Genomic DNA, 17,868 nt, shown 5'->3' with positions numbered 1-17,868 from the left:
ATCTCTGAGAAAGTAGAGAGTTCTCTCATAATTTGCAGTTTATTTGTGTGTGTTTTTGTTTGTTTTCTGGCTTTTATTACCCATAACATTGAGGCCTTAGCTATAAATGATCCTGAAATAATTGTTTTAAGTTTTTATAATGGGTGAATAATTGGAAATTTCAAGAATATTGTATAACCATAAAGCATAATAGGTTTTGTATGTAATTTGATTATAAACAGAAAACTTGATTAGTAAAATTATCCTTTAAAAGTATTCAATCATTCAATAGAACCTTTGTTTCTCAACCAGAGAATGTCTGGCTCCTTTTGAATATTTATTGACTACATAGTTTCTCTTTGAAATAAAAGCAAATTAAAATATAAAAACTTTTTGTGGGCTAAAATTTTTTACAAATTAATATTAGAAAACAAAGACTTAGTTTGAATCTCAAAATAAAGGTTCTATTTTTACATATTTATGGTCAAGCTAAAAACTTCTCATTTGATTCTTATTGACACACTTTGTGAATTAATGTGGGAAAAGGAATAAAAGCAACAAAAGGAACAAAATCACTTAAAAGAGTTAAGTAGTATTGAAATACAAGTTTTTAGAAACTTTGTAAATTTCAGATCTGATCATCTAAGGCAGCAGTTCTGAAAGTATATTTCATTTAATTGTTGATTTGAGACTCAGTTAGAGAGTCCATATGTTATATGGGCTTCTGCAGAGAAGATCTACTTCAAGAATTGTGGGCAGATTCAAGAGACCCATTGTGTTAATTTTATTAATTCCGGAGGCCTAAGGACAGAAGATAAAAAAAAAAAAATGGCTTAAGAGGAACCAGTGAAATATAGGAGGATAAAAGAAGGCAGCATTCATCTTTTTTTTTTTTTTTTTAATTTTATTCAATCAATATGTATTCTATGCTGGAAACCACATTACTCTAGCGTAGTACACTAATTCAAATGCTGCTCTGTCAAAAGTAATGGTTCATAAAGGTACCTTGTCATTCAGTTAACTTGATATATAAAATTAACCACCAAAGTCAATGAGATTGAAATTATTTTCATAATTATTTTTCATTGTGACTTCACTATGATAGTGTAAAAAACTTGGCCATTAAAAATTGCTGGTGATTTAAAGTTCAGCACAGCAGCACTTAAGTGTACAGTAATCTGGCTAAACAAAAATAGTATCATTTGATGTTGGGATGAGGAAGTAAAATAAATACTTTACTGTGTTCTGAACTTTGACAGCACATGTTTCTAGTATTTTTTGTAATAAATGAGAAGATAAAACACTTACACATAAGTGTAATTATCTGTGGCTCCTTTCCCAGCATCTAGGAAAGTGGTTCTAGAAAGTTTTATTTATTTGGTTAAAATCTGCTGTCATTTATCTAGGAAATTATTGGAAATCATTAAGGGGGACTTTAGAATTGAGATGGTATTAATTTGTGGCTCTTCAAATAGTGTTTTTTTAAAAAATTTATTTATTTTTCTTATTTATGGTTTATTCATTTTGTATCTCAGCTGTAGCCCCCTCCCTCTTCCCCTCCCAATTTCACCCTCCCTCCCTTTTCTCCTCTCATGCCTCTCCCCCAGTCCACTGATAAGGGAGGTCCTCCTCTCCTTCCATCTGACCTAGCCTATCAGCTCTTAGCAGAACTGGTTGCATTGTCTTCCTCTGTGGCCTGGTAAGGCTGCCCCTCCACCCTCAGGGGAAGGTGATCATAGAGTCAGCCACTGAGTTCATGTCAGCAACAGCCACTAAGTTTATGTCAGCGACAGCCCCTGTTAGGGAATGCACTTGGATACTGAGTTGCTATGCTCTATATTTGTGCAGGGGTTTATCTCCAGGCCATGCTCATTGGTTGGAGTATCAGTCTCAGAAAGACCCCTGTGCCTAGATTATTTGGTTCTGTTGTTCTCCTTGTGGAGCTCCTGTTCTCTCCAGGTCTTTCTGTCTTACCTTCTTTCATAAGATTGCCTGCACTCTGCCCAAAGTTTGGCTCTTATTCTCAGCATCTGCTTTAATACCCTGCTGGGTAGAATCTTTCAGAGGCCCTCTGTGGAGACTCCTGTTCTGTACCCTGTTTTCTCTCTCTTTAGATGTTTATCCCGTTTGCCTTTCTGAATGAGGAGTGAACATCTTATCCAGGGTCCTCCTCCTTGCTTAGCCTCTTTAGATGTACAGATTTTTGTATGATATCCTATATTATATGTCTAATATGTACTTATAAGTGAATATGTATCATGTGTGTCTTTCTGCTTCTGGGATACCCCACTCAAGATGATCTTTTCTAGTTCCCACCATTTGCTTACAAATTTGATGATTTCCTTGTTTTTAATTGCTGAGTTGTATTCCATTGTGTAAATGTGCCACAATTCCTGTATCCATTTTTCAGTTGAGGAACTTCTGGGTTGTTTCCAGATTTTGGCTTATACGAATAAAGCTGCTATGAACATGGTTGAGCAAATATCCTTGTTGTATACTTGAGCATATTTTGGATATATGCCTTGGAGTGGTATAGCTGGATATTGAGGTAGCACTTTTTCCAATTGTCTGAGAAAGCACCAGATTAATGTCCAAAATGGGTGTACAGGTTTACATTCTCACCAGCAATAGAGGAGGGTTCCCCTTTCTCATCCTCTCCAGCAAGTATTGTCACTGAGTCTTTTATCTTAGCTACTCTGATGGGTAGGTAAGGTGAAATCTCAGGCTAGTTTTGATTTGCATTTCCATGGTGACTAAGGATGGTGAACATTTCTTTAAGTATTTTTCTGCCCTTCTATATTATTCTTTTGAGAATTCTCTGTTTAGCTCTATATCCTATTTTTTTACTTGGGTTACTTGATTTGTTGCTGTTTAACTTTCTGAGTTCTTTACATATTCTGGATATTAGCCCTCTCTGAGATACAGGGTTTGTGAAGATGCTTTCCCATTTTGTAGGTTGTCATTTTGTTCTGATGACAGTGTCCTTTACTTTACAGAAGGTTTTCAGTTTCATGAGGTCCCATTTATTGATTTTTTAGAGTCTGTGCTGTTGGTGTTCTGTTCAGGACGTTTTCTCCTCTGCCAATGAGGTCAAGGCTCTTCCCTACTTTTTCTCCTAACAGGTTTAGTGTGTCTGGTTTTGTGGTGAGGTCTTTGTTCCACTTGGTACTTTAGTTTTGTGCAGGGTGATAAGTATGGATATATTTTCATTTTTCTACATGTAGACATCCAGTTAGAGCAGCACCAGTTGTTGAATATGCTGTCTTTTTTCTATTGTATGGGTTTAGCATCTTTGTCAAAAATCAGGTGTCCATAAATATGTGGCTTTATTTCTGAGTCTTCTCTTTGATTCCATTGATTCTCCATTCTGTTTCTATGCTAGTACCATGTCGTCTATAGTACAGCTTGAGATCAGGGATGGAAATAACCTCCAGATCTTTCATTGTAGAGGATTGTTTTGGCTGTTCTGGGTTTCTTGGTACTCCATATGAAGTTGAGAATTTTTCTTTCAAGGTGTGTAAAGAATTGTACAGGTAATTTGATGGGAATTTCACTGAATCTGTACACTGCTTTTGGTAGGAAGGCCATTTTTACTATGTAAGTCTTACCAAGCCATGAGTGCGGGGGATCTTTCCATCTTTTGATATCTTCTTTTATTCTTTCTTCAGAGGCTTAAAGTTTTTTTCATACAGGTTTTTGACTTCTGGTGTAACTTGTTTAGAGTTACACCAAGGTACTTTATGTCCTTTGTGGCTATTGTGAAGGATGTAATTTCCCTAATTTCTTTCTCAGCCCTTTTGTCTTTCCTATACAGGAGGGCTACTGATTTTTTGAGTTAATTTTGTATCCAGCCACTTAGCTGAAGGTGTTATTCAGCTGTAGGTGTTTCTTGATAGAATTTTTGGGGTCACTCATGTATACTGTCTTATCATCTGCAAATAGTGATGCTTTGACTTCTTCCTTTTTTATTTCTATTCCATTGATCTCCTTAATTGTCTTATTGATCTAGGAAAGACTTTAAGAACTATTTTGAAGAGATAGTAAGAGAGTGGGCTGCCTTTCCTTGTCCCTGATTTCAGAGGGATTGATTTAAGTTTCTCTCCGTTTTGTTTGATGTTGCGTATAAGCTTGCTGTATATTACCTTTACTATGTTAGGTAAGTGCCTTGTATCCCTGATCTGTCAAGGTCTTTAAACATAAACGAGTATTTGATTTTATCAAATGTGTTTTGATAAAAAAAAAGGAGATTATCATATATTTTTTTTTTGTTGTTGTTGTTGGTTGTTTATATATGGATTACATTGATGGATTTTTGTATATTGAACCACCCCTGCATACCTGGGATTATGCCTGCTTGGTCATAGTGCATGATATCCTTGATGTGTTCTTGGATTCGATTTGCAAGTATTTTGTTGAGTATTTTTGCATTAGTGTTCGTAAGGGAGATTGGCCTGAAATTTTCTTTCTTTGTTTGGTCTTTGTGAGGTTCAGGTATCAAGGTGACTGTGGCTTCATAGAATGACTTTGGTAATGTTCCTTCTCTTTCTGTTTTGTGGAATAGTTTGAAGAATATTGATGTTAACTAATTTTTTTTTTTTTTTTGAAGGTCTTTGAAGGTCTGGTAGAATTCTGCACTGAAACCATCTGGCTCTGGGCTTTTTTTTTTTTGTATGGGAAACTTTTGATGACAGCTTCTATTTCCTTCAGGGTTATAGGACTCTCTAATTTATTTAGTTGATCTTGATTCATCTTTGGTACGGGAGATCGATCAAGAAAATTATCCATTTATTTCATTTAGATTTTCAATTTTTTGCCATATAGGCTTTTGAAGTAAGACTTAATGAATATTTGTAATCCCTCAATGTCTGTTTCTTATGTCTCCCTTTTCATTTCTGATGTTGTTGATTTGGAAAGCGTCTCTCTGCATTTCAGTTAGTTTGCCTAAGGGTTTGTCTATTTTGTTTATATTTCTCAGAGAACCAGCCCGTGGTTACATTATTCTTTGTATTGTTTTTTTTTTTTTTGTTTCTGGTTTATTCTGGTTTATTCATTTCAGCCTGGAGTATGATTATTTTCAATACTCCTCTTGGGTGTGCCTGCCTTTTTTTTTTTTTTTCCCCCTCTTGAGTTTTCAGTTGAGCTGTTAAGTTGCTGTATGAGATGATCTGAATCTCCGTTTGAAGGCCCTTAGCGCTATGAACTTTCCTCTTGGCACTGCTTTCTTTCATTGTGTCCCGTACGTTTTGGTATGCTGTACCTTCATTTTCATTGAATTCTAGGAATTCTTTAATTTCTTTCCTTATTTCTTCTCTAACCCAGCTGTCAGTGAGTATCAGGTTGTTCAGTTTCCATATGTGCATAGCTTTTTGTTATTTCTGTTGTTGTTGAAGTCCAGCTTTAGTCTACGGTGGTCTGATAGGATGCAAGGGATTATTTCAATCTTCTTTTATCTGTTGAGCCTTTATGTCTGACTGTATGATCAATTTTTGAGAAGGTTCCATGACATGCTGAGAGGAAGATACATTCTTTTGTGTTTTGGTGGAAGGTTCTGTAGATGTCTGTTAGGTCCATTTGATTCATGACCTCTGTTAGAGTCATTGATTCCTTGTTTAATTTCTGTTTTGTTGAGCTGTCCTTTGTTAAGCTTGAGGTGTTGAAGTCTCCCACTATTAATGTTTGGGGATTGATGTATGTGTTAAGTTTTATATTTAAAAAATGTGGGTGCCCTTTTATTGGGGCATTGATGTTCACAATTTGATGTCTTCTTGGAGAAATTTTCCTTTGTTGAGTATGAAGTGACCTTCCCCATATTTTTTTTATTAATTTTCTTGAAAGTCCGTTCTATTATATATTACAATGGCTACTCCTGCTTGCTTCTTGGGTCCATTTGCTTGGGAAAGCGTCTTTACTCTCAGGTAATGTCTGTCTTGTGACTTAGTTATATTTCTTGTATGCAATATATTGTTGGATCTTGTTTACGCGTCCATTCTTTTAGTCTTTGTCTTTTTATTGGAGAGTTAATTCCATTGATGATGAGAGAGATTAATGACCATTAGCTGTTAGATCCTTTTATTTTGCTCTTAGTTGTATTTGTGTAGTGTATTGTAGTAGTGTATTTCTGTGCTTGGATACACAAGTTTTGATGTAGTGAGGTAATTTATTTCTTTTGTTTTCCTGAATGTAGTTAGCTTTCTTGGTTGTATTTTTCCTTCTATTATCTTCTGTAAGGCTGGATTTGTGGATAGATATTGTTTTAATTTGTTTTTGTCATTGAATGTCTTTTGTTTATTCCATTTGTGATGATTGAGAGTTTTGCTGGATATAGTAGCCTGGGCTGACATCTGTGTTCTCTTAGGGTCTACATGATATCTGTCCACGCCCTTCTGGCTTACATAGTGTCTGTTGAGAAATCAAGTGTGATTTTATGTTTCTTAGCCTTTTTCTCTTCAGCTTTTAGTATTTTTTTCTTTGTTCTGTATACTTATTATTTGATTATTATATGGCGGGAGGATTTTATTTTCTGGTCTGATTTTACTGTATGCCTCTTGTATGCTTATAGTCCTCTCTTTAGATTGGGGAAATTTTATTTCATGGTTTTTTTTTCTTAAATATTGGGTTTTGGAGACGAGAGTCTTCTTTTTCCTATTATTGTTAAATTTTGTCTTTTCATGTTGTCTTGGATTTCTTGGATGGTTTGTGTCAGGAAATTTTTATATTTAACATTTTCTTTGATGTTTGCATTGATTTCCTCCATTATATCTTCCACACCTGAAATTCTTTCTTCCATCTCTTGTAGTCTGTTGCTTTTGCTAACCTCTATATTTCCTGTTTTCTTCGCTAAGTTTTTAGTCTCCATGATTTCCTTCGTTTGTGTTTTCTTTAATTTTTCCAGTTCTATCTTCAGATCTTGAACCTTTTTGTTGATTTCCTTAACCTGTCTGACTGTATTTTCCTGTTTTTCCTTCAATTCCTTCACCTGTTTGTTTGAACAGTCCTCTGTTTCTTTTATTTCTTTCAGTGATTTAAGTATTTTCTCTGTAAAGGCCACAGTCTGTTTGGCTACATCTTCCTGTATTTCTGTAGGGCTGGCCATAATCTGTTTGACTTTTTCTTCCTCTATTTCTTTATGCATTTCATTTGTTTACTCCATTACCCTCTTCATAACCATAGATGTAAGGTCACTCTTTTGAATTTCATTTATGATGGGGTGTCCAGATCTACTTGCTCCTGGATTAATGAGTTCAGGAGATGACATTGCTTTGGCTTTTGTTGGTTGTGTCTGGCTGTCTCAAGTGCTGGCTGTTAGTTTCTGGTGACTGCTGGAATCCTGGGATTGGGGAGAATCCTCTTGGCAGTAAGATGGCTGTTCCTGAAGGAGGCCTCCTCAGTTTTTTGGGTATGGTCACTGAATGGCTGGTACTTTTCTGGAATTGGCACAGCTCACCTCAGGTGTATGGACCTGTGTGGTTGTTGGTAGTCAAGGGGGCTCTCCTCTCACCAGAAGAAGTCCTGAAAGCAGCTGCCCTGCCACTGGGTTTCTTGCTCTGAATTTAGTAAGCTACTGCTGCTGCTGCTCTTATACTGTGTTTGCTGAGCGCAGCCCTCTTTAATAACCAGGGAGCCCCATGGTTTTGTCAGTTTAGCTGGGGACACAGGTTGTGTCTTGGAGCAGTGTCTGGGGGCTGATCCCAGTCTTCTCTAGGTCTGAGTTTGGAGCTCTGTGCCCCATTGTAATCAGGAGAAGCCCTTATGCGTGCGGCAGGAGGCTAGAGCCTGGAGCCTGGGGGAACCCAGGGACATTTCTGGGTATTAGCTGGGTGTCCTGAGGTCAGATCTGATGTTTTCCCTACCGTGGAGTTTCCTCCCAACAGGGAGACCCAGTCTGTGGTGTTTGGGGGTCCACAGTTCACAGTCTAGGATGGTGAGTAGAACACGCATGCACAGGCGAGTATCTCTGCAAGGGCTACTGTGCACCTGCAGGAACCTGGGAACTTACTTTTCTTTTTTTTAAGATTTATTTTATGTAGATGAGTACTCTATCTGCATGTTCATCTACATGCCAGAAGAAGGCATCAGATCCCAGTATAGATGGTTGTGAGCCACCATGTGGCTGGGAATTGAACCTAGGACCTCTGGAGCAGGAGGCAGTGCTCTTAACCACTGAACCAATTCTCCAGCCCCTCCTGGGAACTTTTCTTGAGAACTTCGTGTGTTGCGGGGTTGTCTGGGTGTCCTAAGGTCGAGCTGATGTTTCCTTTACCTTGGGGTTTCTTCCCAACAGGGAAACCCGGTTTCTGTTGCTTTGGGGCCCACAGTTCTGTCTGAGACTGTGATTTGGGTGTGCAGTCAGGTCTCTGGGCTGGAGGCTGAATGCCTGCTGGAGCCTGGGACCTTTTCCAAGGATTGTCTAGGTGACCTAAGTTCGGTCCCAATTGCTTCCTTTACCGTGGGGGTTTCTCTTGACTGGAAAACCCAGTCTCTGGTGTTGTACCCACAGTTCCGTCTGGGGTGATGATCAGAGTATGCAACCGTGTAGCTCTGGGCTGGTGATAGCACACCTGCCGGGATCCGTGAACTCTTCCGTCATTTAGCTGGGTGACCTGAGAATGTACCTGATTGTTTCCCACACCATGGAGTTTCCTCTCACCTGGGAAACAAAGTCACTGGTGTTTTGGGGCCCAGAGTTCAGTCTGTTGGTGGCTGTGCAGTCACTGCTGTCCTGATTGTCCGATAGCTGGGACAATCCTCTTGGTGCTGCCTTCTTGGATCCCCTTAAATGTCTATTTTTAAAAATATTAATGTCATTTGCTATTTTAGTTTCTTAAAAGGAGATATGTTCATTGTTCACAATGAACTTGAAGATGGATGGATGTGGGTTACAAATCTAAGAACAGATGAACAAGGCCTTATTGTTGAAGATCTAGTAGAAGAGGTGGTAAGTTTCATTTGTTCTTCTAAATTTCAGATCCTAAATCCTTTATAAAAGTTTAGAAGTTGTCTAATTTCTGGGTCATCAAATAGAAACAAATTTCTCTTGTGAAAAGCTTTAATTCATAAGCACAAGAAATTCTAAGATATTTTTAGTGTTAATAAATTATATTTATTTATAAAGAAATAAACATTAATTAGTATGTTGTAATATTTAGCTGCCTTTGCAGAAATTACTTTTATACTTCTGAACTAAACCATCACTTGTAGTTATTTTGATAATTTTTTTGTGCTCTTATTCTTCAGCAGGTATATTTGACTCAGATTTTTTAAAATATTCAATCTTTTATTTAAAAACTATAAACAGTCACCAAAGTAAATAAAGCAAATAAATAAATATAAATAAATAAGGCAAGTAAATAAATATAACATAAACTGTCAGGTCTATATTTTTTACTGCGCATTCTAAGGACACAGCAGAAACGGTAGTTGGGAGGCCTTCCACATTTTGGGATGTTAATAGAACAGCCAGTAGGCAGTTGTAAGTGGATATATTTCATGCTTAGGAGAAAAAAAAAGACAATTTAAGGAAGTGAGCAGTTTCTGAGCAGGAATGTGGTACAGTATTAAGAATAGTACAATAAAATTCCATACTGTATTAAGATAGAAAAAGTAGTGAAGAAAATATAATACCTGCACATAATTCATAAATAACATAGGAGCAAACCTGTATAAAATTCCATGTATTTAAATCTATTTACAAATATAAAAAAGTCTGTACAAGCTCTGAACTTGCATATCACAAATGCTTACAGTGTATACATGTTAGGGAGCACCCCCCCCCCCGAGAAATTTTCTTTTAAATAGTTTTTCTTCTACAAAAATGATAAGAGATACATTATTCCATATTCTTTCAGTCAGCAGAATGAGTTCTACAAAGGTGTATAATGAAAAAACCCAAGAGGGGAGGATCCAAGAAAACCAAAAAAGGGGAGGGAGGGAATCACAGTTCCACAAAACTTTTGACCTTTGCAGAGTATTTACACAAATTTAAAAAACATTCATCGACTGCGTAGAATATATCACAAATACTTACAGTTGACAGGAAAGTCTAGCAAACTTTAGAGCCGACCAGTAATGCTTCTTGGACACTACAGAATGTATCTCTAGTGGCTGCAGTGGTATCTGATATTAAGTACTTATATCTACTGGATATAATTTTTCAAATATGCATATAATTTTTAATAATCGTAGAGAACTTCAATTATACATATATAATCCCAAAGTCCTACAATTCGAATATTCCCTTGCTTTTTTGCAGTGTTTCATACATTATTATTCATCTTATTGTAATATAAGTCATCACAAAAGTTTTTAGACTCATATTAGCAGTGTTCATGCTTTGCAGACAATACTCATTACCACCAAAATGTATTAAATGTTATAATTTTGATTTTACATTTTTTACATAATTTTATATTTCCCTTTTATATTTGTGTGGTAGGATAGAATGGCTTCCTGTGATCTCTTATGGTTCTCCAGAACTGTGCTGCAGTCCATGTGGAAGATGGTGGAGTGTTTTGTTTTGCTAATTAGGATTCTTTTTTCTGCTTACTTTGGCAAATAGATCATAAGTATAAAACATATTGAGGGAAAATGAAGTTATGAAAGTTATATGTGATACATCCTGTATTTATAGTCGCGTACACAGTAAAAGATCTAGGACTATAACTTACAGTTCTTTAAATAACATTCAGAATTCTTCATTGGAAAAGGTACTTAATCCACACAGACAGGACCATTCAGACTGAAGCATCTTATTGTCCGTGTTAATTTTCATATAAATTTTTAGATTTTGTTTTATGTTAGTTAGGCTTTCTTTTGCCTATTATACTACTCTTCCCTATTCTGATTATGAAAGGGGATGATGAAAATATGGTTGTACTTTTCCTGAAACAATGAATAGCTGTATCAAAATTAATAAACTTGAGTAAGAACAGATGTCTTACTAAATGTTCTTACTAAATGTTCTTACTGGTTTGGTAAGAACCAGCATCTGTAGAAGAATAATAATAGTCAATTATAGGAGAAGGGGACATTACCTAACATGAGCACAGAAAATGAGCTATTATATTTATTATTATTTATTATATTTATTTTGTAGTTTCTTTAGTATTGAATGTTTGATTTTAATCTGAATAACTACTTAGGTCCTAATTAAGAGAAGTTCTTGTATAGCTAATATCTTTTTCTTTTTTTCCTTCATCATCTGTTCATTGAAAATTCAGTAAACTGCTAGAACTATAATTCAACAGATACTAAGTGAAAACTATGAACTTAACCTGTGTTTGGGGTGGTGATGATGTTAATAAAAATATGGCTTAGAATTTAAAATAGTCACTGTTGTGGAGTGAATAATATTAATGTTAGAATAGCTTTAAAACCTGGAGTACAGCCAGGCATGGTGGTTCACTTGGGAGGGAGGCGGAGGCAAGTAGATCTCTGAGTTTGACACCAGCCTGGTCTACAGAATGAATTTCAGGATAGAGAGGATTACACAGGGAGGCACTGTCTCAAAAACCAAAGAGGCAGACAGATAGACACAGAGAGACAAAACAACTAAACAACCAAAGGAGGCCCCCCGCAGTACAGACTAGAGTAAAATTAAGTTCAAAAAATGGTGAGAGAGAGAGGTTGCATTTTGTATTCCACAGAAAGGAGAGTTCTCACATTTTAGTGTCAAAATGTTTTAGTGTGTGGAGGTTGCATTGGTGGTTTTGTGCTTTTAAACAGGTAGGTAACAATGAGTTGAAAGGACATTCTGATAGCAACAATCACAACAGAACAGAAGGCAAACTACAGTCGGGATGTGAAGTAGATTAGCAAATAGGTAGTTATGTGTGACCATGATAGAGACGTCTAGGAATAAGCAGGAAATGCATAGTTGAACACTTGAGGCCTATGATTAAAGGAGTTAGTAGTAAAAGTAATTTGAAGACAGAAGAGAGGATAATAAAGGTTTGGGCTTTAAAACCTTTGGTTGGTTTATTTTTCAGTGCATATCTACAATTGAAACTAATGAATTCAGGGAAGTTAGAGTAGGACACACCAATAATTATACTGTAGTTGCATGTTGCTTTAGTTTCAGGCAGACTCTTTCTTCTCTTCTTATTAACTATTAAACTAACAGCAACAGGCAAAAGAGAAAAGAGGATTATAGAGTGCAATTCTTGAATAGAAACATCTTTTCTCACATACACATAACTATGAAAAGCATTGTGGAAATATATATGAAGATCTGATTTTTAGCAATTTTAATGAAATTAGATTAAGATTTAATTTTACAAAATGTTCTCTTATTGTCTTCCCTTTAGGGCCGAGAAGAAGATCCACATGAAGGCAAAATGTGAGTTTTTATTAATTATTAAAAGGGAAAAAGTAATGTAAATTTGTAAATTAGAAAAATAGCCAAAATACTTAATGACTTTTAGACTGACATTTTTAAGATTTGGTTCAGAGAACGGATATATAATTATTTCCTAAAGTTCTAGTACTGAATTCTTCTTTGTAAGAATTCTAAGCAAGTAGTGGCCTATACCATATATAAATGTATCACCAAACTAAAGACGTTCTGATGAATATTATCTTTGCCTTATAGTGAATAGCACAGGCTCTCCAGTTTATCTTCATTTTCTAACTGATTATAAATATTCCTTACTTTTTTTGTGGCCACATCATTAATGAACTTTTAAAGTTAGCTTTTATCATGTATATATGTGAAAAATTCTCACAATTTTAGTATAACCAGCAAGGTCTTTTTAAATAAGCTTTTTAAACTGCTTTCATGTGTATAAAATTCCTTTTAAAATCATCGCCTTTAATCCTATTCTATTCATGTTATTTCCATAGAGTATTCATCTGTTAACTTTTCAGTACATTATTTTTTCCTAATCAACTTCTCAGCATTGGAGATGTAATTTAAAGCTGGCCTCAAATGTTTTATTTTCTTATTATCTAATTATTAGAAAATAAATATATTAATCTGAATATTCCACTTGTAGTTCTCTTATTTCAGTTTCATGTCTTTTCTCAATAGGATATATATATATCTCCTTAAAAATGTTTTTGTTTATTCACTTCACATCCTCATTATAGCACCCTTCCTCCTCTCCTGTTGGCTTCACTCTCCCTTTCTCTTCTCCTCACCCCCTCTCCTATTCCTCAGAAAAGGGGAGCCCCTCCCACCCCCAGCTCATCAAGTTGCATCAGGACTGAGTGCATCCTCTTCCCCTGTGGCCTGGTGAGGCAGCCTTCCCACCACTCCAGGGGGTAGTGATCAAAAAGCAGGCAACAGAGATAGCCCCTACTCCCCTCACTAGGTAATCGATGTGAAGCCTGAGTTGCTCATTGCCTTTATCTTAGTTCCAGTTTATGCATGATCCTTGGTTGATGATTCATTCTCCTCGAGGTCCTCTGGGCCCTGGTTAGTTGGCTTTGGTGGTCTTTATGTGGAGCGCCTGTTACCTCAGATCCTTCTATCCTTACACACACACACACACACACACACACACACACACACAACTCTTCCACAAGACTTCTTTGCTCAGTATTTGGCTGTGAGTCTCAGCATCTGATTCTATATGCTGCTAGGTGGAGCTTCTCAGAGGACAACTGTGCTTGGCTCCTGTCTGTGAGCATTGCAGAATGTCATTAATAGTGTCAGAGGTTGTCTCTCTCCCATGGGATTAGGTCTCAGGTTGGGCCAGGCATTGGTTGGACATTTCCTTAATCTCTGCTCTATCTTTATTTCTGCACATATTGTAGGCAGGGTGAAATTTGGGTTGAAGTTTTTGTGAGTGAGTTAGTATTTCCCATCCTCCACTAGGAGTTCTGTCTAGTTAGAGGATATTCTCTTTTATCTTGTGAGTACATTTTTATATTACTCCACGTTGATACAAATGACTCTGTTACAGCAACTCTTCTTGGATAGTGTTTGAAGTCTGTATCAGCAGTTTCAAAGTCTGGTTCATGCTTGAAAAAATCAGATTCATAAGAAAAGCATTTTTTTGTGTGTCTTTGTGTATGTGTGTGTGAATATACATATATACATATGTGATATATAGTCCCATTTTCTGCAAACACAGTAATGCTGTTCTTCATTATATAGCCTCTTGACATAGGTCGTAGTGCAAAGAATAATTTCTTCCCCTCTTGTCAGAAAACAGCAGCTGGAGTGGTAGCAAATGTCAATCAGTATTCATTGCTTAATATTACAGATTTTGAGAAGTAGAACACTAACTTTTGCATGTCTTATGGTGACTACTCTGTTTAGTTAGTGTGTATAAGAATGTGAATTCATGGGGCTTAGCAGGTAAAGGCATTTACTACCAGATTTGATGATCTAAATTTAATCCCCAGGACCCAACAAGTTAGTCTCTGACCTCTATGTGCATATCATGGTGTGTACACACACACACCCTCACACATTCTCTAAATGAATCTGAATTCAGTATTATGAAATCCTTCAGATTTCCAAAGGTGTATATTTCTTTGTATCTCTGTTTTAAAAGTACAGATTTAAGATGCCAGGAAATATTTAAAACTTCATTCATTTTCAATGTCAAATATAAGACATCGCTGGGAAGTCATATTCATATGTGTTTTATATTAATACATGTTAGTCTTTTATTTTTCTGAACTTTGTATTTATGTGGTATTTAGCATAAGTTAAGTTTGTGTTGATTTATTTTATGTATGTGCCCACTCTCTTTAGTATTTAAAGTGGAGACTATGGTAGTGAAGTATGGCAAATTCTCTAAAGTATCCCTAGTTACAGTGAATCTCCTTGAGATTAAATACCTGGTTTGACTAACTTAATTTCTTTGAGCTCCATATCTATGTGGGCAGTACTAAGTTCTGATACTTTCTCTTCTTCTAATAATTTATTGAATGTGTGCCTTTTCATTCTTAAACAAAATTTCTATAGTCATTCTGACTATACAGCAGCTGTCCAAATCATTAGTCTCCTCATGTTCCCTGTTCCAAGACTTAGAATGGTTTGCCTAAAGTACATCCCAGATAGTACCACTTTCTCAACTAAAATCCTGAACTTATTCTCTACCAACTTTACTTCAGCAGAGCTTCAAAAGATGATCTGTGATGAACATGTTTCTTGTACATTTTATTATTATCTTTCCACTTTTCCTTTTTTATGAATGACTCTTTTAAAAATTGCTTTTATTAAGCTGTTTCCCAGGTCAGAATTACCTTTCAATTCTTTATGTATTTATTTATCTAACTTAGTAAATTTGAGTTCAGTGAACCTTCATGTAAGTCCTTATATATGTTGAAGACTTGGTACCTTTTTCAAATGCCCTAGAAAATACATATCACTATATTGACTGTATTTACCATGTAGTTTTACATGGTATTTAGTTGTTCACTTTTTCCTCCTAACCAGAGTTAGAACTTCATAAGAGCAAGGACTTACCTTTTATCTAGAATCCAAACCATGTATTTGAATTATATAAGTTTTATACAAGAATAACTCTAAGAAATAATATTGCCTCTGTCTCAAGGCTATTTTCTTTCTTTTAATTAAATTTTTATTTTTTTATATTAATTACATTTCATTCGCTTTGTATTCCAGTTGTAGCCCTCTTGCTCTTTTCCTCCCAACCCCACCCTGCCTCCATCATTTCCTCCCATGCCCCTCTCCGAGTCCACTGATAGGGGAGGTCCACCTTCCCTTCCATCTGACACTAGTTTATCAGGTCTCATCAGGACTGGCTGCAATGCCCTCCTATTTTCTTAATACTCAAAATATTATTCATCTTTAAAATTTAACTTGTTTTTGTTTTGTTGTTGTTGTTTTTCAAGACAGGGTTTCTCTGTGTAGTCTTGGCTGTGTTGGACTTGCTTTCTAGACCAGGCTGGGTTTGAACTCACAGAGATCCACCTGCCTCTGCTTCCCTGAGTGCTGAGATTACAGGCATTCATTTAAAATACTTAATTTTTTTTTTAAACTATTCTCTTTGGTTTTTATTTTTACTAGCTAGAAAACTATAGGGTTGGTCTTGGATTCCATCTACCTAATTCTCTTAGAATGTAGAAATCCATGCTAGCATGTGTAGTAAATGATAATTTATCCTTTACTTGAATGCAGTATGTACCCTCATATGTCTTAAAGAATTCTGTACCAAATTTTTCATATGTTCTTTGTTATTCATGTCTGTTCTAAGGACATCAGGGAACCTGAATTAGTAAGTTAGTGGTTGGAGTAGTATTTTTAAAGCTTACTTTATTTACTTGAAAATCAAGTTGTCTTTTTGACTTTCCCTAATAATAGAAAGGTTAATTTGAAACAGAATGAATGACCTCTAAGCCTGCAGCATTGCACCTTGGAGCACTCACACTTTGTCTGGTAGTGTATGTACTTTACAACTGGCACTTAACCCATTACTACAAATCATTGTAGACCAAAGAAGACACAAGAGACTGTAAGAGAAGTGATTGGAGGCAACCTGCAACAGAAAATCTGATTTAATGTAAATAAGGGAAAAATCTTTAGACCTTTGGCTTTTAAATAATTTGGTTTATTTTATTTTTTGAGACAAGATCTCACTGTATGGTTCTGACTGGCCTGATCTCACTTTGTAGAGCAAGCCTGACTCAATGGACAGAGAGATTGCCTACCTCTGCCTCCCAAATTCTGGGATTACAGGCATGCGCCACCACTCCTGATCCTTAAGTAGTCTTTTTTTTTTTTTTTTTAAATATATATATCACCTTATAAAAAGGTAAATATTAGGGACTTGAAATTTTATTCTGCCATACTTTCAAATATTATTTATAATAATTTCTAAATGCTTAAATTCAGAGTAGAGATTATGAAATACTATACCAGTCCAGTTTGATAGGCTACTAGCTCAGAATTAAAAAGTCTTAGTTCTTTCTGTTGGTATATACTTGCTCTTAATGTTTACATTTTAATTTTTGGGGGGAGAGATTTCATTTTTAAAAGAAAATTAATTTTGAAGAAAACATTAGAAAAATTAATTTGAAGGGATCTGCCTTTTATCATTTCCCTGTCCCTCTCAAACTTTTCAAGGAAAAATGGAGTTCTTCTATAAGCATGTAAGAAATACTACTAGAACTAAAACCATTGCTTTTAAAAATATTGTAATTAACGTGGAAATTGTAGTTTATACTGGACAGTTCCCGGTTTTCCTGTACTTTGTTGAAATAAAGCACTGTACGTTTTCAAAATACAATAGAAATGTAATGAATGAAAAATTGATCATTTCCATTACATTTCTTTGATGTCAGCTTAAATTACAAAATTTTGGTTACCTTGGAGTACATGAAAGCAGCAAGATGTGGTCTTTTGATTTAAATGTCTAATTTGTTCTCTTTTTAAGATGGTTCCATGGGAAGATTTCCAAACAAGAAGCTTATAATTTATTAATGACAGGTACCTTTTTATTCTTTAATGTTTTTATTTATAAAGTTGAAACAACTGTTTCTCATGTAGTATACTTTTCTGTAGCATTTGATTAATACATGCATATTATAATTTCTTCCCAGTGCTGGAGAGTTGGTATTTTGTGGTTTTGTTTAGTTGAAATGTACATGTATGATAAGCTCTTATGTAGTATATTTTTCTAGCTTCTGTCCCTCTTTTCTTCCCAGTTTGTCAGACCATATGATCTTGTGATGTACATTTTCATGTGTATGAGCTCTATCCTACATAGAACATTTTTAGAATACATAACATACTTTTTAATGCTGAGAAATACATTAGGAAACCATTCCATATTTACAGATGCAAATATTTGTCATTCTTTTTATTGATCATATGATTTCTAGTCTATACCATATAACATACCATGTATCAATAGAAGATACTATGTTGTCCTTTTTTTTTTTTTTTGGCCTTTTATTTGAAATATTCCTTCTCCC

General features: G+C 35.5%; 1 protein-coding gene across 1 annotated transcript in view; it reads left to right on the top strand.

Annotated features, from left to right (window-relative positions):
- Positions 1-17,868, top strand: part of Rasa1 (RAS p21 protein activator 1) — a 100,811-nt gene that overhangs the window by 31,102 nt on the left and 51,841 nt on the right. Inside the window, exons 5-7 of the mRNA XM_055604063.1 lie at positions 8,797-8,914; positions 12,282-12,313; positions 17,328-17,380. Coding sequence (XP_055460038.1) covers positions 8,797-8,914; positions 12,282-12,313; positions 17,328-17,380 — 203 coding nt within the window. The remainder of the gene's footprint in view (positions 1-8,796; positions 8,915-12,281; positions 12,314-17,327; positions 17,381-17,868) is intronic.

Source organism: Psammomys obesus, unplaced genomic scaffold (genome assembly GCF_907164565.1).
Source record: "Psammomys obesus unplaced genomic scaffold, mPsaObe1.curated_primary_1811, whole genome shotgun sequence".
Lineage (NCBI taxonomy): Eukaryota > Metazoa > Chordata > Mammalia > Rodentia > Muridae > Psammomys > Psammomys obesus.
This window is presented reverse-complemented; position numbering and strand designations above follow the sequence as displayed.